This window comes from Manacus vitellinus, unplaced genomic scaffold, assembly GCF_001715985.3.
Source record: "Manacus vitellinus isolate BGI_N305 unplaced genomic scaffold, ASM171598v3 scaffold_135_pilon, whole genome shotgun sequence".
Lineage (NCBI taxonomy): Eukaryota > Metazoa > Chordata > Aves > Passeriformes > Pipridae > Manacus > Manacus vitellinus.
This window is the reverse complement of record NW_021938977.1, coordinates 257,027-284,373: the sequence shown is the minus strand read 5'-3', so window position 1 is coordinate 284,373 and position 27,347 is coordinate 257,027. Positions and strand designations below refer to the sequence as shown.

Below are 27,347 nucleotides of genomic sequence, written 5' to 3'. Positions count from 1 at the left end.
ACCAGCACACACACCGGGCTGCCCGCCGGGCCTCCGCTGCCGCCGCCATCTTCCCAGCTCCCGCTTGTTCTTCCGGGGCGTGGGGCGGCCGCGGCCCGGTCGTGACGCGCGGCCCGGCTGTGGCCCTGCAGCCGCCCCGCACCTGCGCAGTCTCGCGCGGCCTCCCGGCGCTGCACGGCGCGCGGGGCCCGGGGCGGGCGGCAGCATGCGGAGGCGCTTCGGGGCGGCCGCGCCGCCAGGGCGGCCGGAAGCGGCGAGCGGGACGCGCGGGCGGGCGCGGCGCTGACGTGGCGGCGGCACCGGCACCATGCGGGGCGGCGGCGGCGGCTCGGTGAGCTGCCCGCGGTTCTCCCGCCGTTGCCCCGGGAGCGCGGCCGGGCGGCGGGCCAGGGGCTGCCGCGAGGTGGGCTGCGCCGTCGGGGATGGCGGGAGCGGCCCGGCGCCCCGGGGGTCTCGCTGGCCTGACTCTGGAAGGAGAGCGGCCCGGCCCGGCGCGGGGACAGCCCCGCTCTGTTCGCGGGCGAGCGGGACCCGCTCCGGGCTGCCGGGGGGCGGCGGCGGCAGCGGCCGCTTTCCGCCCAAAGGCCGGGCCCGCCCCTGACTCTGCTCGGCTCAGGCCTGGCACGGACCCGCAGCTGGGCACTGCTGACGCTTTGCGCTGGGGCCCAAAGGCCTTCGCTGCAGGACAGCGGAGTTCATGGAGCGTGCGGGTGGCAACGGGAACGTGGCGCTGGACACTGAGTCCCCCCGCGCGTCCCGGGGCACTCGGGGCCCGCAGGACGCCCGGCGCTCCCACCGGCACCTCAGGACCCGCAGTTCCTGTGTCAGAATCCTCCCGTCGGGCAGTTCCTGCGTTGGGCTTAAGCACCGTGTGCCTGGGCTGGATGCTGGGGAGCAGCCGTGTCCAGCAGCAGCCGTGTTCCTACAGGAAGGGCCTACAGCCCCGAGGCAGGCAGAGATCGCCGTTCTCCATCTTTCAGTCTCTGAGCCGCTGTTTCTCTTCCTTACCTGTGCAAGGGAGGTGGCTTTTTATGTTTTCCTTATGTCCAGCCCTTGGGCATTCCTGCATACATTAGGTCTCCTCTTTAAGTGGGAAGTACACTGTATAAAAGAAAAAGCATTCAGAACTGAACTTAAACACCACTTTCTATAGGTGTTTCCTTCGGGGTTGCTGCTATCAACATCTCAGAAAGGAATGTCTGACAGATCGTCTGCACTCTCCTTTTTTATTGCAGATCCTTTGCTGCCACCAAAGTTCTGTGTACTAATCTTCACTTTTATGCAAATTTTTTTAGTTCTAAAAACTCCATGAATCTTAAAACATGTGCAACGTTTTGCGGTCATTTTGGTTCTTCTAATGGTAGAATAGGTCAACTAATTTCAGCAGACTCTGTCTGCCTGTTTCTTCATTTTTATTGCTGTAACTTTATAGCCTTGACTTTTTCTGGCTGCTCCTCAGTGAGGTTTCTCCACATTTCTCATTTCCTTAACATTTCCATGAGGAGTGTCTGGGGCTGGAGGCCCAAGGAGAGTCTGATGCTACACAGACAGTTCTAAGAATTCCTCTAAATGTTTGTGTCAGTGCGTGCTACTGAATTTGCTCACTGATGGTTGGAGTGTCTCTTACAGTTGATCACATGCATCACATTTTTCTATAAAGAAGACATGTAATTTAGCAATATTTTTTTTTCCTTCTTTTATTTTTTTTCTTCCAGTTTCTTAGCCAGTTCATGTACATGGCAAAATACTACCTCTGTTCACTAAATTGCAGTTTTGGTTTTCATATGCTTCCCAATGGCAATGATTTTTTTTTTTTTTAGTCTATATAACCAAGATTTTTGTCCTGGGTTTCCGAATCAAGAATGACATTGAGCCATTATTAGCATTTGGAAGAAGGTGATGATTAAATACAAAGGGTAACAGTGAATGGGGTGACATCAGAGTGGCAACCTGTCACTGTTTTAAATTTAAAAATAAATTAAAAAAAAAAAAACTGGGAGGAGCTGTTGACTCCCTTGAAGGCAGGAAGGCCCCACAGAGAGACCTCTACAAATTAGAGGGTTTGGCAATCCCAACTATATGAAGTTCAACAAGGGTGAGTGCCAGATTGTGCCCCTGGGATGGGGCAACTCCAGATGTACAGACAGACTGGGAATGAAATGCTGGAAAGCAGTGCTGGCAAAGGGCCCTGGAGGTCCTGGTGGGTGGCCAGTTGGGCATCAGGCCCAGCATCGCCAGCAGGGTCAGGGAGGGGATTGTCCCACTCTGCTCTGACCTGGGGCGGCCTCACCTGCAGTACTGGGGCAGTTTTGGGCACCACAATATAATAAAGATATTAAGCCCTTAGAGAGCATCCAAAGGAGGCAGCAAAGATGGAGAAGAGCCTGGAGGGGAAGCCGTGTGAGCAGTGGCATCGTGTGTTCAGCTGGAGAAAAGGAGATTGAGGGGAGACCTCATTGCAGTTACAACTTCCTTGGGAGGGGCAGGCACTGAGCTCTGCTCTTTGGGGACCAGGGACAGGACTCCAGGGAATGGTTGGAGCTGTTCTGGGAAGGTTTAGGTTGGATATTAGAAAAAGGTTCTTCACCCGGAGGGTGGTTGGGCACTGGAACAGGCTCCCCAGGACAGTGGGCACAGCACCAAGGCTGTCAGAGTTCAAGAGGCATTTGGAAAATACTCTCGGGCACATGGTGTGACTCTTGGGGAATGTCCTGTGCAGGGCCAGGAGTTAGACTCGATGATCCTTGTGGGTCCCTTCCAACTCGGCATATTCTGGGATTCTGTAAAATGATTGTCCACGCACTAGGAGCAACATATAGCAAATAAGTTGTTCATACTGAATTGGGAATGTACATTTAGATAGGTCTGTTAAATTACATGTTTTAATAGGAGCATAACAAGTGGTAAGTGACAAAAAAAATCTTTGTTAAATAAGAAGGAGTCTGTGATGTGGATAAAGTGAACATCTGGACAGCTGATGGAGTATGGCAAAGTGAGATTAATGAAAAGAGCACGAAGGAGACTAGAGACAACATTCTCGGCAACATCCATGGTAAATACAAGAAATAATTAAGGAAAAAATAAGCACTGTGTAAGAACTAACAAGTTAGGATCTAAAATGTATGTCACCATGTGATAAAGTCTAAGCAGAAAGTATGTATGGCTGAATGTACTGGAAACAAAGAACACTCCACCATTTCCCATTGCAAGAGGAAGAATTGGCTTTCATATCAGGAGGGTGGAGGGGCTCATCCCTCTTTTGATTCCAGTTCTCATTCAGCTGGAATTGGAAATGTTAAGCACTTCCACTGTTGTGGAAAACAGTGGTTTCCTTTTCGAAGGGTGGTGTATACACATCTGCAATGTGCAGGTGATTGGGTTTGACTGGAAAGTGGAACGTGCTGAAAGAAGACAATGAGGATGTTCATGTGAATTGTTCTGTTTTGTTAGCACACCAGGACTGGACATCACAGACAGCAGAAGGTCAAGAAGTCCTTGGAAAATAAAAAGTATGTGAATGTTTCTTGTCTAGTTTGACTGAGGGTAAGAAAAAAGCTGAGAGATTCTTATCGAAAAACTGTATGTGGTCTTTATATAATATTGTGAATGTTAAGAGTTGCAGCAGTTTTAGTTTGTGTGATAAGTCTCTACTGACTCTGCTTATTGGTTTGTGGGAAAAGTGCTTTTCTGACACTTCAATGTGGGGTTTTTTTAAATTTTTTTAAAGGGTTTTAACACTGAAGATAAATATTTTAAGTCCAAGACCACATGGTCTTCCAAAATCTATGTATTTTGGGTGTGATTGTAACTGAAAGGCTTTAATTTGAGAATTCCTCTTCCCATGCTTCTGCATTATCTCCTTAAATATAGTATATATTGATCTGACCTGGTACTGTCAGTGTCCCCCACTTATTAATTCCGGAATTGATGGGTTAAAAGGTGAGCTCCATAGCTCAGGGTGTAGGAGAGTGTTTATGGAATGGCTGCCACTGTCATCACTCAAGTGATCTACTTAGTTTGTGAATTGTAGTAGCAAAGTGTTTCTGTTCTCTGGTTTTTTTCATCTTTACATTAATGGTATTTGCCCAGAGAATAGATAGTCTGTGTTTCTTTGACACCCATCAGTTTGCTGTTATGTACAGGAGTATAAATGTCCAGGCATGTCAAGCCTGAGAGAAATATTTGAGAACAGTGAAACAAAGTTCTGTTTGATCTCTAGGAAAAAAAATCAGTGCCACTGATTAATCTGAATTAGTCTTAATGTAGTTTGATTTGTGGAATATACTAGAAGGTTGTCTTCATTGTGGAGAGCCTCGCTAGTTTAAATTCTTACTAGCATTAAGGCTTTTAATTGTGTAGTGCCAGCCTTGACTCTGGGAATAGAGATTGAAGGAGCTCTTGCCCTTTGTGAGATGGAAGATGTCTCTTTTGTAATGATGGGCTGCAGAAAAATTCTTATCTTCTACATTGGTTGCTTAAAGATAAATGCATATTTTTAAGTCGAGATTCACTTACGCCTGCTTCTAAAGTTGAAGGTTTGAAGTAGAAGGAATATTTTTCTGCTCCTCTTGAGAGCTTACTAATGACATTATCTAAAAGATGTACTAAAAAATAACAGCGAAGATGGTTTATCTTGATGGCATTTTTCAGTTCCCAAAACACAGGAGATTTACTGAACTATGGGATGAATTTTTAGAATACTTGGGAAGATGAAAGGGGTGTTGTCTGTCAAGTTATTCCGATTGTGTGTATATATATCCATATACAGATGTGCGTCCATATACATAGGATTTCAACTTGATGTTTTCCAGGTCTAAGCAATTTGAGGAGGTGGAAACTACTGTTCTAGGAGTGAACAGTAACTATGATGACACAGTGAGCAACATTTCTTCTGCCTCACCGAAGGGCCCAGTGAACGGGAGCACAGAGTCCAGAAGCAAGCGGACCATTCGCAGACCTGCTTACTGGCTGGAAATGAGAGGAGTGAAAAACAGTGTTAACAAATCTCCAGAAAAGAAAGGTACTTACTGCTGTTGGTTCAATGCAAAATGTTCTTCTCTCTTGTTCTTTTGTGTGAGATTAGTTTGCTTCTGAAAGATATGCTGCAGTTCAACCATAAATTACAAGTTTCCTGGTGCTGCTCATGTATTAGAAGAAATAAACTTCTTCCACTGCAGAAATATGGGTACAATTCTCTGACATTACACAGTTCCTTTTGAGTGACTTGTCTATTAAAACTGATGATTCTGTGGCTGAGTAGAAGAGATAGGTGGAAGAGTTACGCCAATCATATCAGAAAAATGCTTTGAGAGCTTTGAAAATAGAACCATCAACACTGAAGATGGGCAAAGGGGACCATTCAGCAATATTTGGGATTAGACACAGCTTTTGTATTTGGTTGGTTATTATTTTTTAAGGGTGTCTTTATTTCTTTTATTTTCTTACTTCTGTCATTTATGATTTTCTGACTGGGAGTTGGGTCTTAAGTTGTTATAGGAACATTCAGATTTCCTGGCCTAGGAGCTGTTTTTCAAATTTACTGTATGGCAGAGAGCAAAAACTACAATCTGCTTTATTGTTCTTTCTTCTTATCTCTAAGTCAGAATCTGTATTCCATCCTGTTGTGGGGAGAGGCAAATCCGGTAGCTTGATAGAAACGAGTGCTGCAGCTCCACACCCCCAGGTCCAGCTGGTGGCAAGACCGCGCGTGTATTCCTGTAGGAATAAACGCAGGCATAAAACATACATACACAGCAGCCACACAGATCAGCACTCACACAAACAGCACCAACAACCTCCATCCTGTTCCCTCTCTGGCTGATCAGGATGAAGGTGTGTAAGTGAGAGAAAAAAAGCATATGAAAAGGTATATATAAAAGCAGTACATGTACATGCATGTATGTTTGTGCGTGCACACACGTGCAATGTGGATCTCTCCTGCAGCTGGACTTAAACACTTAGTCTACTCAGTACCTGGCCTTTGGATCCCAGTATCCTCAGTTGCTGCTACATGGAGGTACTAGCCCCTGAAGCCCGCAGAGCCGTGCCAGGGGTGGGTGCAGACCTTACAGACAGACTCACACTCACAGAGTGCAGGTGAGGTTTTTATGACATAACCTGGCACCTTCTGGGTCTCATCCCGAGGAGGATTATTTTCCCAGACCGTGCTGTGGCACTGCTTCTTCCATACCTTCTGTGTCAGAGAATTGCAGGCTGTGGAGTGCCTAAATGTTGCTGAGTTAGAAGACTAACTCACTAGTTAAGAGTCTAACTCACTGGTGTGCAGGTGCCTTACAAGAACTACTCTTTTTTTTGATTAAGTATTGAATCCAAGGGTAAGATGGGGCAGCGTAGACTCAAAGACTGAATACTGAGAGTGAAGTGTTTCTGTTCTTACTTATCAGGAGAAGTATTACTGAAAGGCAAGAGGAAATCTGAGCAAGGGGAAGGCGAAGATGTTGAAGACTCTCCCAAGAAGAAGCAAAAAATTTGGGGTAATACAAATAACTTGTAATTCCTAACTACAAGCCTCCAGGTACTTCAGACTTCTCTGCCCAAATGTCATCTTCTACAGTCTTCAAACTTTATTTTGGATTCTGGATATTTTGTTCTAGGAGACTGTTGACTAGTGTCTGCTTTATGGTGGGAGATGATTGTTGTCTTAGAAGTCCAACAAAGGGAGGGAGGAAAGGAAATAGGGGAAGCGTAGGCTAGTCTGCATGGTTTCAGTTTCCCAAAAGATTATAGACTAAATAATCAGACAGATTACTTGTAAACATCTGGAGATTAGTGAGTAGATGATAACAGCAATATGGGTTTGTTAAGAAATCAAACCCAAACACTTTTCTTTTGCCACAGAGACGGAGGGGAGAAATGCTTGATATCGTAGGCCTTTCATTCCTTCAAAAGGTTTGTCCATCAGTAGTTAGGTGCAAATGGAGATGTACAAGTGGTGAAAGTAGGAGCAGGTGACACAGAAGAAGTGTACATTTGCTTTCTGCATTCGCACAGATGAGGTTAGGAAAGCCAAGGCCAACCTGTATTTGAATCTTGGAAGGCTTGTGAAAGGCAACAAGAAAGGATTCTACAAGAACATAAACGGCAAAGGGAAGACTAGGGGAAGCATGAGTGTGCTGCTCACCGGAGCAGGAGAGCTGGTGACAAAGGACATGGAAAAGGCTGAGGTACTCAATGCTTCCTGTGCCTCAATCTTTATCTGTTACAGGAATCCTTCAGGAATCCCAAGAGCCTGAGACCAGACAGAGGGAAAGTCTGGAACAAGGAAACCTTACACTCAGTGAAGGAGGACGAGGTTAGAGCACTTAAACTGGATTTATCAAATCATTTACCAGCAGCCCTGGTTAAGGGGGAAGGTCCTAGAGGACTGGAGGTTAGCCAGTGTGACACCCATCTGCAGGAAGGGTCGGAAGGAGGATCCAGGGAACTACGGGGCTGTTGCTCTGAACTTAGTGTCAGGGAAGGTCATGGAGCAGATTATCAAGAGTACCATTATGTGGCACATCTGGGACAACCTGGTGATCAGGCCCAGACAGCATGGGTTTGGGAAAGGCAGGTCCTGCTTGACTAACCTGATGTGACAAGATGATGCATTTCATAGCTGAGGGAAATACTGTGGAAGTTATTTACCTGGACTTTAGTAAAACCTTTGACACCATTTCCCACATCATTCTTCTGGAGAAACTGGCTGCTCATGGCTTGGACAGGGGTGCTCTTTGCTGGGTAGAAAGCTGGCTGGATGGCCGGGCCAGAGAGTGGTGGAGAATAGAGTGACATCCAGCTGGGGCTGGTCACCAGTGGTGTCCCTAGGGCTCAAGATTGGGCCGTTGTGGTTTGGTATCTTTACTGATGATCTGGACAAGGGGATTGAATGTACTTTCAGTGAGTTTACAGATAACACCAAGAGGGCTCTGTAGAGGGATCTGGACAGACTGGATCAACGGGCTGAGACCAACGGTGTGAGATTCAACAAGGCAAAGTGCTGGGTCCTGCCCTTGGGTCACCAAGGTCTGCCCCAAACCCTGTGCAGCACTACAGGTTTGAGGCAGAGTGGCTGGAAAGCTGGAAAAGGACCTGGAGGTATTGGTCAACAGTGACTCAACATGATCCCAGCTGTGCCCAGCGGGGCAGGAGGCCAGTGGCCCCTGGGCTGTCCCAGCACTGCTGTGGCAGCAGGGCCAGGGCAGTGCCCTCTCTGTACTGGCACTGCTGGGGCACCTCCAGTGCTGGCGCAGGTCTGGGCCCCTCACACAAGAGACATGTTGAAGGGCTAGAGCATGTCCAGGGAAGGGAACGGAGTTGGGAAGGGGCTGGAGCAACAGGAGCGGCTGAGGGAGCTGGGGGGGCTCAGCCTGGAGAAAAGGAGGCTCAGGGGGGACCTTCTGGCTCTGCAACTCCCTGACAGGAGGGGGGAGCTGGAGGATCAGGCTCTGTTCCCAGGGAACAAGGGACAGGAGGAGAGGGAATGGCCTCAAGTTGTACCAGGCTTAGATATGATATTGGGAACAGTTTTTTCCCCAAAAGGGCTGTCCAGCCCTGGCACAACTGCCCAGGGCAGTGGAGGAGTCCTCATCCTTGGAGGGACTTAAAAGCCATGTGGATATGGCACTTGGGGACATGGATTAGTGGTGGCCTTGGCAGTGCTGGTCTTAAAGGGCTTTTCCAACCTAAACAATTTATGATTCTAAGTTCCATGGGGCCTGACAGGTTGCACTGAGTGCTGAGAGCTGGCTGATGCCGTCGTGAGGCCACTTTTGGCTGTCTTTGAAAGGTCGTGGCGACTGGGAGAGGTTCCTGAAGACTGGAAGAGTCTTCAAGGAAGTCTTCACTTGTATCTTCAAGGACAGAAAGAAGGAAGATCTGGGGAACTACAGGCCAGTCAACTTCACCTGAGTGATGGAGAGATACATCCTGGAAAGCATTTCCAAACACATGAAGGACAAGATGGGGATTTGGAATAGTCAACATGGACTCATGCTGGGAAAATCCTATTTAATCAACCTGATAGCCTTCTACAATGAGGTCACTAGCTTAGTGAAATAGAAGTATAGAATGATGGTTCACAGTCTGTCCCTAGATTCAGTTCTAACTATTGATTTTGTCGCCAAGGACTTGGAACTATATAGGCAGCACAGAGCTGAAAGAGGTGGTAAGTGTATCAGAGAAAAGACTGAAAGTGAAAGTGGTCTTGAGGTTAGAGAAACAATTTAAAAATAGAACAGAGAACAATGTATAAAATTAAAAATTCTGTAGTTTGGGAAGAAATGCTATCACAACTGTAAACCAAAGAACAACCTCCCAGGAGTCAGTGCTTCAGAAGAGGATTCAAGATTTATAACAGATCAAAAGCTGAATAGAGACCAACAGTGTCATACTTGTTTTTAAAAAGGCAGATGTTAGATTGAGAACTTTGAGAGGAATGTAGGATTCTCAGACATGTGAAGTAATTCTCTTGCTCTACTGCAGGGTCACACGTGGAGTGCTGTCTCCAGCAGCAGGCACTTCAGTTCAGGAAATGTGTGGTCCAACTGAAGAGGTCAGGGAGATGAGAGCAAAAAGCATAACCCATGAGAAAATGCTGAAACAATAAAAGTCATTTAGTCTGAAGAAGATAGGAATGAGTAGAGAAATGGGACTTTCTATTTGGTTGTCATTAGATGGGCTCAACCAAACTGTGCACAGAGGATGTTTAAGTGTGAAGAGTTCCCATTTCCTGAGCTTTGTGTATGAAAAACCATACACCTACAAATATCTGGGTGGGACTAATGTCTACCACTGTAAATAGCCATGGATTTTGAAGGGGAGTGGGAAACATAATCTTGAAATTCCTTTAAAAAGAAATTGAACATTTCTGAATGAGTAACTTTGAGACAGCAGGGTAAATAACAGCCTTCTAGCAAAAAGATCTGGTTTTTTGTAACAAAGCTAGCAGAACTAAGTCTTCTGGTCTGTCTTGTTTGTGTTATAGCAGGAAAAAACCGGCAAGCTGGAACAAAACAAAACTCCAAAAGGAAAGGCCACTGTGTTCAGAAAGAGACAGAAACCTATGGCACAGGTAAGAAGAAGAGGCAGTTGCTCAGAATTGTTTATAAAGCAGCTAAAAGATAAATGTGATTCTAGGATTTGTATCTGAGCAACAGCTTATGTTTCTGGTGTTTCCATTTGGTTCTTTGCTTTACTGTTGACAAGGAAGAGCTGGCTGGTGTCCTTTTGGCACCATGTCAGTACTGCAGAGCAGGACTGGGGGGACTGCACACTGCCTGAGTGTAGTTCCACGTGCTTTTACCACTGCATAATGGAACAGTGAAGGGAGAATCACTTTTTGAACTGAAGAAAAGCCTGTTAAAACAGTTGCATTTAAAAACTCTTAAAAATATTTATATTTTTTACTCAACAGAATGTTTGCAGGAAAAACTCTGTAGCCGTTGCTGTCAGATCGCCTTTTCTGGGAACCAGAGACTCAAGCAGTCTGTCCTAGAAAAATAAAACTAGCCTTGACTCAGTGAGTGGAATCACTCGGTATTTGTAGTTCACAGCACTCATTAAACACTCCAGTTTTCTACCAAGTGCTGTTTGATTCACAAACTTTTCCTCCAACCACCTGGGGAGAAACAGCCTTGGGCTGTTATTAATGGGAAAAGAGGAAAGCCTTTGGATCTTGTAATGGTAAGAATTCAGGCAGATGGTGCTAAAACACTTTCTTCCCAGAACCAATTTCAGTAATTTATAATCCTTGTGGATTATATGCCAAACTTTTACTTGGCATTTTGCAAAGAGGCCAGGAACTGGAAACCATGTCACACAGAGTGCTTTTTCGTGGCTGTTGACCTGGTGGTGCAGCTAAGCATTCATAGAGTTATAAAGATTCAGTTGGTAGAGAAAAACCGTAGACTTTGCTTGAGACTGTTCAGTCACATCTGTGACTGCTTTTACTGGGAAAACCCTTTTGCCAAAAGACAAGTTTACTCAGCATGCTGAAGTAATTGTGTAACAGAAATGAACAAAGGAAAAATCTCTACCAGACAAGTGGAAGAACACTCCTAACAAGGGACTGGTAGGATTAAAGAGTTTTGTAAAATGCTCTTCTGGAAGGAGTGATGTGTGCCTTGTCACATGACATACTTAAAGCTGCAGATGAGCTACACCTATTGAAGTGTAGCTGGACATGAGTTTGGTAGCACGTGACCTGTTTCTTTCTAGAGTTCATTGTGCACATTGAAGAAAAAAAAAAGATTTTGTGTTAGTAGTTACATTCCAAACGTTGTGTTTTGACAGGTAGTATGGAAGAGCAGTGGTCTTTGGAGATTCAGGACAAAGGCCGAGTTACCTGTCCCACATGCCGGGCTGTGGTGAGAAAGACTGTAGAAGGACTGAAGAAACATATGGCAAACTGCAGGCAGGTAAGAACACGAGAGATGAGCAATTGTTTCTTTACTTCTCTTTATCTTGCCAATAAAAATACCTGCACGCTGTTTTGTGTTGGATTTAAAACCAGTTTCATCATCATCATGTCCCTAAGCAAGAGTCCTTTATACATCTGTAAGAGGCTGTGCTTGGTGCTTCTTGCCCAGCCTTTTGCTGGAGGTTTGGGGTAGTGACCAAAGGTGTAGCTACTTCACTGTTCCACTAAATTTTAGACTCTGTAAAATCTGTTCTTAGAGGTCCAAACCAAATGTTATGCTCTCCTTCTCTCTTTCCCCAAAGTTTCCCACTGCTTTCATTAATTAACAGTGTCCTTGTTTATTTCTAGGAAATGTTCACGTGTCATCAGTGCGGGAAGCAGCTGAAGTCTTCAGCAGGGATGAAATACCATGTCATGGCAGACCATAACAATCAGGTAACACAACTGCTGTGCATCTAAAACTCCTACAGGAAGAAAAGGCTTTTGTTCCTTCCCTGGCACACACAGAAACAGAACATGGGGTGGTTTTTTTCAAATGTTGTAGCTATTCAAATCTTGTCTGCCTATTATTTTTCCTGTGAGACTTGACATCTGAAAAACAGTAAAGTAGGGATGCCACATCGTCAAAAGAGGGGATAAATTTCTGTTTCAGCTGATAATAAGTCGTGCATAAAAGGCATTCTCAGTCAGAAAGAAAAAGATTGCTCCTTAGGCTGCAATTTTCAGTCCTTTGCTAGATAGCAGGAGGTTGTTTTTTTACATCCGGAGCAGACTAGATTTGAGTTCTTTACGACTTCAAAGGTAGAAAAGCAGAACCAGAAATTAATTCTTGTCTCTCTTTACTGTAAAAATACCAATGCTACAATCTGCTTTTCGTCTTTGCTGTTACTTTAAAGAAGGCAGTGTCTCCTGTTGTAGTTGTGAAGAATTAGAACTTTTGAAACAGTCGTTTGGAAGTTTGGGTAAGGTTCAGAAAATTCACAACTGTAATTTTTTACACAATTCCCATTTACACAATGCAGTTTCTGAACCTACAGCTGTATTAGTAAATGGTACAGACCAGGGATCATATTCAGCACCTGAGGATTAGGTCTGTCACTCAGTTCTAACTTTCTATTCAGTCTAAGTGTAATATTGGGTAGTGTAGGAAATAATATACAATAACCATCAGAGAGAGAATAAAGAGCTTGAGCTGTAGTTTAGCACAGATAAATAAGTGTTACAAGCAGGCTTTAGTCAGGCTAAGTGGAAACACTAGGACCAGTAAATGTTAAAGATGCATGATTTTCTGTCAGTCTACTCCTTTTAAAGATAATTCAGGTTTGGTTTAACCCCAGCCAGCAGCCAAGCCCCACGCAGCCTCAAGCTCATTCCCCCACCCACAGGATGGGGAAGGGAATTAAAGAGGAGAAGTGACAAAACTCATGGGTTGAGATAAAGACAGTTCAATTGGTAAAGCAAAAGCCATGCACACAAGCAAAGCAAAACAGGGAATTCATCCACTGCTAGCCACAGGCACACAGGTGTTCAGCCACCTCCAGGACCACAGGGCTCCATCACGCGTCATAACGGCTTGGGGCGACCAAGGACATCGCTTCGAACGCTGCTCCCCTTCCTCTTCCTTCCCCCAGTTTTATATGCTGGGCATCATACCATGTGGTCTGGAATATCCCTGTGGCCAGCTGGGGTCAGCTGTCCCAACTGTGTCTCCTCCCCTGCTTATGCACCCCCAGGCCACTCACTGGCAGGGAGGTATGAGAAGCAGAAAAGACCTTGATGCTGTGCAAGTGCTGCTCATCACTGACAAAACCATTTCTGCACTATCAGCCCTGTTCTCAGCACAGATCTGAAACACAGCCCCATACCAGATGCTGCAAAGAATACTCCACCCCAGCCCAAACCAGCACAGATATGGAAAGTGATCGTTATAATAAATGCACATCCATAAAATCATAAGTTGCAGACATTTAATTATTTTAGAAGCTTTCCTTCAGTAGAGTGTTTAGTAGTGAATTCCCTATGACAAGAACTGTAAATGCTGAGTATCATGTGTTTTCCATTCATCTTTCTGCTGTGCTTTAGCCAGTTGTGAAGGAGGGGGAGGAAGTGGACGAGCAGCTTGAGCGAGACCGCCTTCGGAAGGTTTTGAAGTGTATGGGAAAACTGAAGTGTACAAGGGAGGTAAGCTGCATTGTGCAAAGTGTGAATTAAACAGCAGTGGAGGCATGAGCATAGGACAGGAGAGTGCTGTTGGGTATGCTTTGGTGCTGGCCAAAGCAAGGTTTGTTTCAAGATCGTAGCTATGCTTTTAAGACAGAGTCACATAGAATCATAGAATGATTTGGATTAAAAGAGACCTTTAATGGTCATTTCAATGCCAATTCTTTGTTGCAGATTTTGTCTATCTGAATAGACTAACATTAAAGTTTTCTACTTGCTTGTCTCTGTTCTGTCAGGAAAAGTGGTAGTACTTTGGTCAGCAAACTGTGTATACACTGGTCTCGCGATCACTTGGAGAACGGTTTTCTTCCATGTATATTTCTTCTGTGTTGACAGGGCTGCACAGGCAGCTTCACCAGCATAATGGGATACCTGTATCATGTTAAAAAGTGTGGGAAGGCTGCTTCTGAGCTGGAGAAAATGGCTATGAAGTGCCATCACTGTGGAAAAGCATACAGATCAAAGGCAGGACTGGTCTACCACCTCCGCTCTAAGCACGGGCCGGTGAGTGCACCTGCCCTGGTTATCAGGGGGCTGGGGAAGACCTCAGCCTCTCAGACTTGAGACACATGTAAGCTTTTGTCTGCTACTTTGGTGGGTAATTACAGATCACAAATCTTTGCATTTTCCTGTCTCTCTGGAGTAGTCCTTGATACTTTCCTTCTAGCAGCAGCTGTTTCTTTTCTTTGACTAGGATGAAGCTTTTAATAGTAAATTGGCATCGCAGCACCTGACTTTTGCTCCATGGAAGAGTGATACTAACATAACTTGTGAGATGCTTTTCTTTGCTCTTAAAAGACCCACCATTGGAGCAGAACAGGCAGTGCTGTGGTTGTTGTCTGCAAGGGTTTTACAGTGAATGATGGGATACCTTTCAAGACCAGTGACTGCATGAAACTTTCTGCTTGAGCCTCACTGCTGTGACCCCCCCGAGCAGATCTGGGGGTCTGTCTCACTAGTGGGATGCACTTCTGTCCTATGTCTGTGACAGTGAACCACAGCTGCTGCAGCATTTTTATGAGGAATTTGTCAGAATATTTATTCCCAGTATTTAGTGTAACTGAAATAGGAACTAGTGAAGGAGGCTCACCTTTTTTGGCCTTCATTGCAGGTCACTTTCCTCCATGAGGAGAGAAGAACAGGGAACCTGATAGAAATGAAACAGGAACAAAACAACACAGGCAGAGTTCAGAGGAGATCTGCAAAGGTGGCAATCTACTATCTCCATGAACTGGCTGGAGAAGAGCTGGCCAAAGAGTGGCCCAAAAGAAAAGTTCTGCAGGACTTGATTCCAGATGACCGGAAGGTATATGTATATGTTGTGGGAGGGATTTGGGTTTGCTCTCTTTGATCTTAGATTACAGTACTGCTGCAGCAGCAATTGCAGTGGTGTGTTTTGTCCAGGGAGGCTGTAATGACTGTAAAGTCCTATTGCTGGAATTTTCAGTGGACACAAGGAACATGGGCAGTTATGGGCATGATGTTACTCATAAGTCATAGGCTGCACATCCCTCCAGCCACGCCGTGATATTTCTGTGTTTCAGGCTTCAGAATTTCCAGGATCATCTTTTAGACTGTAAAGGAAACCTAAGGGAAAACAATGCTTTATGATTTCAGTGGGATAAGTACATTTAGAGGAATTGTTGTAGTCAAGGCTATGGGAAGTTTCAGATTCTGGTATTGGGAGGGTTTTCCAGTTTCGGTTATGTTTCTAGGCAATCAGTGAGACAGGAAAACATTGGTTATTGTGATTTTGGCTGCTAGAGTAGAAGAAATAGCACTTTTGTCTCACAGTCTGGAAGAGGAAGAGGCATAGCTGGCAGTCTATGTAGCCAGCATTGCTTCCAGCTCTCAATTCCGTCTCTGTCTCAGCTGAAATACACTCGTCCTGGACTGCCCACATTTAGTCAAGATGTGCTGTGCAAATGGAAAGCAGAGATAAAGATGTACCGAAGAGTCCACTGCCCAAATCAGGTAATCCTTAAATGTTTCTGAAGCCTCAAAGGGGACAGATTTCAGGTCTCTATGAGCCAACAGGCTTTCCACAACCTTGAAACTGCAGTTTGTCTCTGTGAGAAACAAATCCTGCCTTGTCTCAATATGATTGTTTAGTATAATCAAGACACTTGGGGATGTCAGGGCATGCTCCTTTTGCCCTTTTTATCCAAATACCCTAGTAATGATCCTTTGGGAATGTGTGTGTTCACTTCAGAGCCAGTAACCTGGTGTCAGACTGGTACAGCTTTTGCATTCAGCTGGGAGCTGGTCCATTTGGAGGTTTGAACAGTGGAAAAATGACAGGCCCCTGCCTTTCTAGTTAAATCTAATTGTAGAAGGGAGGAGTAGAGGGACTTTGGCACAACACTTAAGCTTTCTTCATTCCACTAGACCAGCTCTAAGCCCCATCCAACCTGGCCTTGGACACTTCCAAGTGTCCACAACTTCTCTGACCAACCTGTGCCAGGGCCTCACCACCCTCACAGGGAAGAATTTCTTCCCAATATCCCATCTAACCCTGCCCTCTGGCAGTGGGAAACCATCCCCCCCATTCTCCTGACGCTCCAGACCCTTGTCAAAAGTCCCTCTCCAGCTCTTTTGGAGCCCTCTAGGCACTGGAAGTCTTAGTTTTTTATAATACCATGCAGTAATCACCAGTCAGATCCCATGAGAACAAATGGCCCAGTTGGTGGAGGTGATGGTGGATGTGACCGTGTGGTGCACGCTGTCCGAGAGCCAAAGGTCAGTGGCAGCTGCCCTCTGGGTTTGGTGTAGGGATGATGCCTTCCCCTTGCCCTACCCCACCCCCAGCACTCTCTTCCCAATTATCAGGCTTGCATCCTTTCCAAGTATCAGAATTGCAGGACTATGTTGTGTATGGAGCTGTTTCCAGAGAGCAGCTGTCCTGTGTCACCAACCAGTAACCCAGTAGCTTGTCTTGCTCGTCCCTCCTGTCCCAGGGCCTGGGCTGAGGGCTGAGCACAGTCTGGTACCCTAAGACTGATGCCTGAAGCTCCTCATGGGACAGACCTGCAAAGCTGCCCTTGAACTGAGACCGGCGATGTTGGGCGCTGTGCCCCTGCTCTGGGCCACTAGAGACACGAGCAGCATGGGAGAGAGTACTTGCCCCTGCCTTGTACCTGCCCCTCTGCTTTGTTTGAAATTAATCTCTGTTGCACTTCAGGCAAAAAGCAAACTATCATTTTAATCAGGCTTTTGATAGAGAGTGAGTGTAACTGTCACAGGAGTCTATTATGTCCAAAGGTGCTCAGAAACTGGAAAAACAAATATTAAGCTTACTGAAAACTTAACTCTTTCAATGGTCTTTTTACCGGAAGCTTTCTGGCTTTGTAGGACTCCATATCTCCCTTCCTCTACCTCTCTTAGCCCTTTTGGAATTATCTTCCAGACAATAAGACCTTGTGCAGGAAGAAGTGATTTCTTACTAGAATGTTACTGACATGCTTTTTTTTGTTGTTTCAGGGTTGTGAATCTGTGTACGGCAGTGTCTCAGGACTCAAATCTCACCTCGGCACATGTACCTTGGTTGGTAGCCTTCCTGTAACAGCCCCACTGTCCCTGTCCTTCTGATATCCCTTTGTTCAAGCTGTTGTCCTGCCATCTGCTAATCTGAGATCCTCACAAGTTCATAAAATCACAGAACGGTTTGGGTTGGAAGGGACCTTAAAGATCATCTCGTTCCAACCCCCAGTTTGAGTGCTCCCCTATGTGCTACTGAGGCCGCCGTGGCAAACACTGCTTGAGACCAGTAGGAAGCACCTTAATGGCATCCCTTACAATGAAACAGCAGTCCGACCTGTAGATGCACAGCTACAAGAGCAGTTTTTCCAGATACAGTGCTAGAGACCTTATGACATCTCACAGAGCAGTCCTATGCTTTGTGGGCCCAGCTGGTCAATCATGTCAGTGCTCCTGGAGCTAAAGCTTTGTCTGATATGAATGGGAGTTTCTAGTTTTTACTGGGTTCTATCTGAGCAAGATTCAAATGCAATATAGAGATGTATCAGCCTCCTGGTCAGCAATTGTTGATGGATTTTTTTGTTTTGTTTTGATGCCAGGGAGACTTTGTGGCTGGTAAATACAAGTGTCTCCTGTGTGAGAAGGAGTTCATTTCAGAGAGTGGGGTCAAGTATCACATCAACTCTGTGCATGCTGAGGTAAGGCAGGTGGAGTGGAACTTCAAACCCCAGGCTGTTGGAGGTGGGGAGAGTGTCTTGGGAAGGAAGTGCTGGGGGTGTGCCCTGTTTTTTTTCCTTACTTACTGTTGGGAACAGGGTCCTAGACTGGAGTGGCCTTTGGTTTGCTTAAACACAGCTGGTCTTATGTTCTGGGGAGCAGCTGTCGTGTTATGTCACGTGCCTTGTCCCAAGCTGCTGCTGCTCAATTCAGCTCTGCAGCATTTCCCAAACCTTTAACCAGGCAATTGCCAATCAAATCTGCATCCTTCAGGCAGAGTGACACTTGAGACACATCAGAGAACAGCGTTGTTAGGCAGCTGCCTTTCCAGATCTCACACTTCAGGAAAACTTGTCCCACAAGACAGCTTTATTATAAGCCCCGATAGGCTTTATTTGGTTTTTCCACCACCATCAGTACCAACCTGTTGCCTTCTAAACCCTGCAGGACTGGTTTGATATGAACACAATGACCACCAAAAGCTTTGAGAAGCTAATGAAAATCCGCCAAAGGGAAGAGCAGAGGAAGCAACGGAAGAAACGTCCCTTGACCAGGGGCAAAAAGAAGAAAGCTGGGACCCTGGCTGCCAAGAAGCTCCCCACCACTGGAGTTGAAAAAATGAGGAAAAATAAGAGGGGTCGTCCACGGCGGGGGGACAATGAGAGTGCGAGCAGTGAGGAAGGGGCACTCCAAGTTGCACAGAGAGCTGAATTTCCTAAAACCAGCCGCAAGCGAGGCCGAAGCAAATCCCTAGAGGATGAGAAGGTGTAATTCTAAAGCTTTTCAATTACAAGCCCCACTTCTGTCCAGCTCATAACTCGCAGCACTAATATAAGCAACTGGATGTCTTTGGGACTTGTGACTCAATTCTGCTTGGTGACTTTGATATTGAAACTTTTGCCTCTGCTCAGTTGTGAAGGATTCAAACCAAAGCTGTGGTGCAGAGGCTGCCTCTTCTGGTATGGTTCCCTTGGACAGTGGCACTAGCAGTGTACCCAGTGTGATTCCTGCTCTGGTTACATCCCAGTCTCAGATTGGTCACATTAGTTGCTTGTTTAGTGGTTTCCAGTACAGCAGATGTCTGTTTTGTCATCTTCCTCAGATGGGTGAGATCAGGGTTCTTTTTTAGCAGTTCTCCCCATAAGGGACTGACTAGCACAATGTTTAGATCTCTTCAAGGGGGAAATCCTTTCTTGCACAGAATGCACACAAACTAAGCAGTGCTGTGCAGAATTCGAAGTCTTCGGCTTGCCCTATCACTGTCCTGTCTGTTGTCAGCAAGGCTGCCACAAAAGAGCAGAGACCTTCCCAGTGTTTTCTGTAGCCTGTTGCACAAGTCTCTAATTCATGCACTGGTGTTTAGGCTGAGCAGCAGTTGAGCACAGGTCTGCTTGGAAGGGATGGGACATGATTATTACCCTTGTCAGGAGCCCACCGTTTCCCTGGCACCTGTCTCCTGTAATGCTGGGCATTAAAGATGCATAAAGAGTCTTCTAGTGCAGTGAGGAATAATTGCTCTCCAGCCCTTTAGAGATTCACTGGCCTTTCAGAGCCCCCAGTAAGTAATATACTGAGATGGCCTTTGTGTGCCCGCTGAAGCCCGCTCGTTTCAGACTGACCCGGGAAACGTACTGCAAGACAGTGCACACCTGCATTAGCAGCCTGCTAGTGCTGGAACCAGGTTTCATGGAGCTGCCTTGCCAGCATGTGGTTCTTTGTTGTGCCCGTGCTTCCACAGTGTCCTTTTTTCCTGCACTGCAGATGCCACCTCCATTGTCTTACATCACCTGTTTCTTTTCAGCACCACTTCCTCTGTGCTAATGACGTATATTAGCAGTGGCTTCCCTGTGTAGAAAAGGTTAGTAGAAGAGGGATCATCATTTTAAGTCATGTGTTGGCATTAGCTCTGTATTATAAGGAATAATATCTTCCTGTGCTCCATAAATCATAGAATCATGGAGTGTTAAGGGGTTGGAATGGACCTTAAAGATCATTTAATCTGCACCCCCCCAACATGGGCAAGGACACCTCCCACTGGACCAGGTTGCTCAAGGCCTTATCCAGCCTGGCTTTGAACACTATCAGGGCTGGGGCATCCACAACTTCCCTAGGCAACCTGTTCCACTGTCTAAATGCAGCAGATGTCATAGAAGCTACCAAGAAGCAGCAGCACGGGCAATCCTGTTCTTTTTTAAAGACTAGATTCTCCAGAATTTCTGTTATCCGAAGACCCACTGTACCAGGAAATTGCAAAATTTGCACTGTCTGACAAAGTTACTGCTGCTGAAATTCACAGGGAAGCAGGAAGCAGGTTTGTACATGTGTGTTATTACCAGCATGATCACATTGGCCCTGATGGGGGGGAGTGCTGTACGGCCAGGGTGGTCTCTGGAACTGCCTTTGGAACCAGATGCCACTGTGCTTGCAAGTGCTGCCCTGAAAGCAGACATGTCTGGACTCTGCAGGATGTGTAAGGTCTGCAGTGAGATGGGCAAGATCAGAAGACAACAAAATAAAATGTCACCAGAATGTGGTTTCTTGTCTGTTTGGTGTGTGGTGGTCTTGGTACCATCCCTCCCTACACAACACACCCCACCCTGCCCACAGGTTATCCTTCTTGTTGTGGTGCTGTTCAGTTGTCTGCACAGTTTCTCCTCAGAACTCCACACATCCATACTTTGAGCAAACATTCACTACAATAAACCTAGGAATTAAAGGAGGTTTTTTCTTAGTGGATTTCAGTCTAGAGTCCTATTTCCTGTCATTTAAAAGTTACTAACAAGACCTCTCTAGACATGGATAATTCATGACCGCCTGGATTTTGTAGTTAATTCAGTAACATATTCTCATGCATAATGTGGCATGTGGAAGAAAATCATTCTGTGACAATCCATCCCTGTCCATCAGCGTTGCAGCAGATTGTTTGCTGGATTGGCTCAGGCTGGTGCGAGGGGGTGACGTCGCTGTGCAGCACAAGCACACTGCTTGTGAGGAGTGAGGTCTGTCCAGGAGCACCTGTGTCCTGCCAGAGGGGGGCTGAGGCAGGGACCCGGGGAGACTGTGGCCATGATCCACTGCTCTGAGGGCAAGGGGTAAGTTAGCAGAATCCCCTCCCTCACCTGCTACCCATGCTGCAGGAGATACAGCCCAGGACACGGGGTTTCTGGGCTGCCAGGGCATGTGGCCAGGTGGTGTCCAATTTAGTTATCCCTAGGTCCTTGTCCATCAGGCTGCTCTCTATCCTGGATTCCCCAGGTTCCTCTGGATGACATCCCTTCCCTCCAGCAAATCAACTGCACCACGCAGCTTGGACAAAGACATTACACAGCATTGGTAACACAGACCCTGGAGGAAGACTGTCCACTGACCCAGCAAACTGGGCCTTGCTCTTACCAAAGAGATCCAGCTGTGAGGGAGTCAGAAGTGATAAAAGAGACCAGCCAGTCACTCAATACTTGTTGTAGTGATTAATTGCACTAAAAATGCTGTGTCTTCTCATTTGAACTTGTTTTAATTTCAGCCTCTGTATCTGCCTGTACTGCTCAGTCCTGGTAATTGAAATAGTTTTATGGTATCAAAAATTTCTTCCTGCATATTTGTAGTCATAATTAACTCCATACATAATTTGCTGTATGAGCTAGAGAGGCTTACTAGTCTCAGTCAAAGCAGGTTTTTCTCTTTTTCAATTTTTTTTTTAGTTGTTTATTGTTCTTTGCTGGCATTTAATATATCGATTGGTGCATTTTTGGCTTTTTAAATCCAGAGACAGGAACAAGTTGCAGTGTTCTGTTGCAGCAGTCTGGTTTATGTAGAATACAATGATAACATTGCTCTGCTCTCAGCAACCTCTTTTTGTCCTCAGCTCCCTCACTATACCACTTATATTCAGTTTTACCCTCTTACGTGCATTCTTCAGTTGTTCTGAAATTGCCTCTGGGGACCCATTTCCGTTGTTTCTAGAAACTCAAGTTAGCAGGGTTTAAGGACAGCACACAATGAACACATTCTGAAACATTGTGATGTATTTGAAGTGCTGAGGCCTGGACAAGAGGCCCTGGCCCAGAGTTGACCTATAGATGAACCTTCCAATCTAATGTTACATTTACCCATGTATCTGCTTATCGGCCAAAATTCTGTATAACCTTTAGTAAAATATGTAAGACTACACCTTTGTAAACATCTGTGCTTGTTATTAAGATATATTGGTATTTGCTTATTAGTGAAGATTTGCATCTGTTTGTTAATGAGATATGAAAGTATCCATTTTCCTGTATTTAGAGACTAGTCAAGGCCATGGAAGTAGATAGCTGGCCTCGTTTGACAGTAGAGGGTCCAAATTGACTCCCTTGATTTCTTTTGAGCCCTTGGCCAGGCTTTGGCTGAAAACCAAGGAGAGAAGAGAGCCAGATATTTTCTGCACTGAATAGTGACATAAGCTTGGATGTTTAACAGTATAAAAGCTGGACCCTCTCCCAGCGCAGACGGAGCCCTCACCTGCGAGTGGCCACGGTGTGTAGGATTTCCCGTTTCCAGGAGAGGTTCTCTGGTGTGTAGGATTTCCCGTTTCCGGGGAGAGGTTCTCTGGTGTGTAGGATTTCCCGTTTCCCAGGAGAGGTTCTCTGGTGTGTAGGATTTCCCATTCCCAGGGAGAGGTTCTCTGGTGTGTAGGATTTCCCGTTTCCCAGGAGAGGTTCTCTGGTGTGTAGGATTTCCCGTTTCCGGGGAGAGGTTCTCTGGTGTGTAGGATTTCCCGTTTCCCGGGAGAGGTTCTCTGGTGTGTAGGATTTCCCGTTTCCCGGGAGAGGTTCTCTGGTGTGTAGGATTTCCCGTTTCCCGGGAGAGGTTCTCTGGTGTGTAGGATTTCCCATTTCCAGGGAGAGGTTCTCTGGTGTGTAGGATTTCCCATTCCCAGGGAGAGGTTCTGTGGTGTGTAGAATTTCCCGTTCCCAGGGAGAGGTTCTGTGGTGTGTAGGATTTCCCGTTCCCAGGGAGAGGTTCTCTGGTGTGTAGGATTTCCCATTCCCAGGGAGAGGTTCTCTGGTGTGTAGGATTTCCCATTCCCAGGGAGAGGTTCTCTGGTGTGTAGGATTTCCCATTCCCAGGGAGAGGTTCTGTGGTGTGTAGAATTTCCCGTTTCCCGGGAGAGGTTCTGTGGTGTGTAGGATTTCCCATTCCCAGGGAGAGGTTCTGTGGTGTGTAGGATTTCCTGTTCCCAGGGAGAGGTTCTGTGGTGTGTAGGATTTCCCATTTCCAGGGAGAGGTTCTCTGGCCCTTGGCTGTGATCAGGGCTCCCCAGCGGGTGATGTGGATTGTGGTAATGTATTAAAGGGTAACTGGTGAGGTATCTTTCTTAATCACTATAGACATTCTGTAGTGATGATTAGGTGCATTGCTAAGCTTGTCTTTTTATAATTCTTTGCTTCTTTTGTAATTTTTTGCTGTGTTGCACTATAGTAAATTTATACATTTATTTTTAAAGTTGGTGTCTGTGTTTCTTGTGCTGACTCTTGTCCCCCAGCAAAACAGTACTTCACAGAGTTACTCTAGCAGATACCTTAATAACTGTATGTTTTGTAGAGCAACTTTTCCAGAAAGCTTGGTTACATAATCAATCTTTTCATTGCTTTAATTTGTCATCAGCTTTTTTAATCTGCAGATTTTCTTTGTAATTGTTATATAATTTCATTAACATTCTTCATAAAGATGCCAAATAGCTGCAGACTCTGGGATTCTCTAGGACAAATCCTTATTTACAATTATTTAATAACAAGCATTAATGTGTTCCAGCGATGTTTGTTAACACATGGGGCCAAGAACATGGCCTTACAGAAATTTATGATGTCAACAGCTACTTTTACCAACATGGACTTGTAATTAATTAAAAAATAATGTTTACAGAAATCTGTTCTCTGTGAAACCACATTGGTCAGTTCTTACTTATGATGTCCTTTAATCTCAATTGTTGGTGTGTCTGGGAGATATCAGGGTGATAAGCTGTACTTACACATCACACAGCTTGTAATTTTTAAAATATAGGCACACTGGTTTTGCTTTGGGGTTGTGTTTTTGGTTTGGTGTGGGTTTTGGTTTGGTTTTTTTTGAAGAGGAGAGAGAATATATTGTGGTTTGGGAGTTGTTTGGTTGTTTTGTTTTTTCTTAATCCTCAAGGATTTCCCCATTGTTCCAAGAATTGTTAAAAGTCATTAATAATTCAGTAGTTTTCAGGAAAGTACTTGCTGTCCTTCCCTGCAAGTTGTGCAGTGCTGTAGCTTTAGACATGTTTAAGCTGTTTTAATAATGAATTAATAATAAGAAGAAGAATGTCCAAAAAAATGGAGCTGTTGTGTCAAGAGGAAACTGTGAAATGGGGTGCACCTTATGCAGAGACATCCACTGCAGTTTGTCATTCCTGCCTGCATGGAAAAAAAAGTGTGATGCTGAGTGTGGCACCTGAGGATGAAATCACTGTACACCATGCAGTCAGCTCTATCACTGTGTCGGGGTGGGGGTTGTCCTGTTTTGTTTGGCATTCTCCTTTGCTAAGGGCACCACACCTGTGCCAGGCAAGCTCTTCCGCTGCTCCACTTCCCTTGCAATGACATTACATGTAAGTGAGATGTTTCCCTGTGCAGCTGCAGCTGTTTAGGAGCCTGGGATCAGTTCCCAGAGCAGTCTGGTCCTCGGTGCTTGCTCAGTGACCTCCATGGCGAGTGCAGGGTTAATGTCACACTGGGATGTGTGACTGTAATGCTGATAATGAAACCAGCATTAAGCATTGATGCTATTTCTCGAAGTGTTGCTTGACTCTGAAGGCCCTCTGTCTTCAAAATTAAGTAGGTCAATCTCATAATTAAAATACAGCAGGATTGACAATGAGATTGGGGGTTGGTGGTTATTGGGCAGCTCTGCTGAGACATTAATTAGTACAGTGTCCCTTTTTTATGCATGTTGTATCAGGTCCAAACCCCCATCTGAATTATGCTCAAAGGTCTTCTAAATCAGAGGCTTTTGTTTTCCAAAGGTGCAGTTGCATTTCAGAAGGAAGTCTCTGCCTTTCTTCAAGCAAGTAACAAAAATCAGGTAGTTATTCTTCAAACATAGCCTGCATTGAGCCACAGAGCCACCATAACCAGAACACAGTTCCAGTGATTGCTTGGAGAGACAGAGACAAATTAAAGGTTAGGAAAATCACAGCCAGTGCTGTCAGTTTTCCCTCCAGCTCCTCCTCAAGGCCAGGGAGTCTGCATGCTTCAGCAGGGGCTGGTCCCCAGATGTGCTGGGGTGGCCAGTAGGGCCTGTCTCTCACTTGCCCTTGGCTGGCCCTGCTCCCTCTGGGGCAGCCACAGCTCAGGGCACTGCCATAGCCAGTCACTGTTCTCTGCTGGCCTGGGCAAGGACAGGTGGTACCTGTGGTGCCATTTTCCTGGATGGCTGCTTCACTTCATGGAAAGCAGAGACCAGTCCATGCAGCAATAAGGGTTATAGGAAGGAAGATGGCTAATGTGCAAAGGAAGGATGTGAAAGGGAGACAGACTTCATCTGGTTTAAGTACTTGGTAAGCAGGTAAACCTCAAAAGAAGACATTTCCACACATAGAATCATAGAATGGTTTGGGTTGGAAGGGACCTTAAATGTCACCTAGTCCAAGCCCCCACCATGAGCAGAGGCATCTTCTACTAGATCAGGTTGCTCAGAGCCCCATCCAAACTGATCTCGAATGCTTCCATGGATGAGGCACTCACCACTTCTCTGGGCAGCCTTTGTCTGACCATCCTCATTACAAAAAACTTCTTCCTTTAATCTAAATTGGCTCTCCTTCCGTTTAAACCACTACCCCTTGTTCTATTGCAGCAGGCCCTACTAAAAAAATCCCTCCCCACTTTTCTTGTAAGCTTCCTTTAGGCACTGGAAGGGGCTCTAAGGTCTCCCCAGAGCCTTCTCTTCTCCAGGCTGAATGACCCCAGCTCTCACAGCCTGTGTCCAGAGCAGAGGGGCTCCAGCCCTCAGAGCATCTCCATGGCCTCCTCTGGACTTGCTCCAGCGGCTCCACATCCTCAGCATTTCTCTTCATGCTGAGAACCTCAGAGCTGAATATATTCAACTATTTTTTGCCACAGCTGCATTTAGAATTTCTAAAAGATTTTGAGAAAGTCCCAGACCTCTTTAAAAAGTGAGCTTGCCATGCATTAAACAGAATGGTTGTCATGTTGGCAGTTAGATGAAGCATTTGGAGGAGACATCTGGATTTTCAGGGAAGTGAGGCCACTGGGAGAATCCCACAGGGATCCACATTAACACTGGACTGTTCAAAATGTTACCCCCATGATATAGGAAGTAAATGGGCAGGGACTAAGGCCAGGTTTGAGGATTACACTGAGCAGTAAAAATTAAAAGGTAATTACAAAGAAATGCTGAAGCATCTTAAAATACTAAGTGTTTGGGAGGTGGAACAGCAGATGAATTTCAGTAGTATAAAATGAAAGGGCCCTGATAATCTCTGTACATTGCCCTTGCAGCCCTTCAAAGATCGATTGAATTGGTGTTTAAAATGGCGATATCCTGAAAGCCTACAAGAATACTTCATAACTTAGGCTGAAGTGAACTCTTTCCTCTTCAAAACATCTTGCTGTCCTACATCAAACACCATCCTTCAGGATAGACTCCAACCACCCTGGCCCTGGCCCCTGCCTCAGAACTGTTTCTATGCAGAGCAGAGGCAAATCAGGGAGGACACTTCAAGCCTACTGGCACTGGCTCCAGGCACTGGATCGGAGCCCACTGCCTGCTGTAGGGACACGTCACATCCCTGACACAAGTGGGTGGCTCAAAGATCCAAAGCCAACCCACAGAGCCTGGTAAATCCTGCTCTTTCCAGCCAGGGTGACTGGGTCCCTGCCACCCAGCAAGGGAGTCTGGTCTCTGATGTCCCTGGCCAGCTCTCATCACCAGCCACTTTCATGTGAGAGCTACTCTAACACAGTGCCTGAGCAGGAGATGGAGGTTCCATGGCACCACACCACTGCCATGCCTGGCACTTGCCAGTGCCTCTCCATTGCGTGGGCTGCCCAGCCAGTGCCTCATCTCACTGTCCCATGTCCCTGACAGCTCCCTGCCCTAAGGCAGGGCGATACAGGCTTTGCACAGGTTCCCCTCCTTCCCCGCCCCCCTGGCTCTGCCCGTGTCCCTGTGGAGCACTGCACAGCGGCGCAGGCGGGTTCAGCACTGCGCTGAGCAGAGGTGTGTGGCAGAGCCAGGATGGTTGGCAGCCATGTACTCTCTCCTTTCTCTGGGAACTTCGCCTCTGCTCCCAGATTACGGAAACAGCTGCACAATCGGCGCAAGCAAACACAGAGAGCAGATCCCAGCATCAGCGATGCATATGGCAAATTACTTTGGCCCTGTCAGAAGCAATGCCAGGGAGGAGGTGTCAGGGGAAAGGCAGCAAGACAGCCCTCAAGGTGGAGGGAGGAGGCTGGAAACCAAATCAGCATCCCCCAGTCTCACACTGAGAGGA

The 27,347-nt window shown here is 46.1% G+C and overlaps 1 protein-coding gene across 7 annotated transcripts; it reads left to right on the top strand.

The window, feature by feature from the left end:
• The first annotated feature begins 277 nt into the window (after window positions 1-277).
• ZNF512 (zinc finger protein 512) lies at window positions 278-22,000 on the top strand. Of its 7 annotated transcripts, none has more exons than XM_029958001.1 (15): window positions 278-331; window positions 3,451-3,509; window positions 4,812-5,020; window positions 6,405-6,494; window positions 7,226-7,312; window positions 9,986-10,072; window positions 11,293-11,417; window positions 11,768-11,854; window positions 13,502-13,600; window positions 13,976-14,143; window positions 14,751-14,945; window positions 15,512-15,613; window positions 17,120-17,182; window positions 17,716-17,814; window positions 18,281-22,000. In XM_029958001.1, exons 1-15 carry the CDS (start codon window positions 308-310, stop codon window positions 18,602-18,604), a joined length of 1,818 nt encoding a protein of 605 aa, XP_029813861.1. In that variant the 5' UTR covers window positions 278-307; the 3' UTR covers window positions 18,605-22,000. The 7 variants fall into 7 exon arrangements, with proteins under 7 accessions (XP_029813861.1, XP_029813864.1, XP_029813863.1 ...); XM_018068290.3 differs by lacking the exon at window positions 278-331 and adding an exon at window positions 2,894-3,052 and having other exon boundaries at window positions 9,989-10,072; XM_018068289.3 differs by lacking the exon at window positions 278-331 and adding an exon at window positions 2,894-3,052.
• Window positions 22,001-27,347: the final 5,347 nt, after the last annotated feature.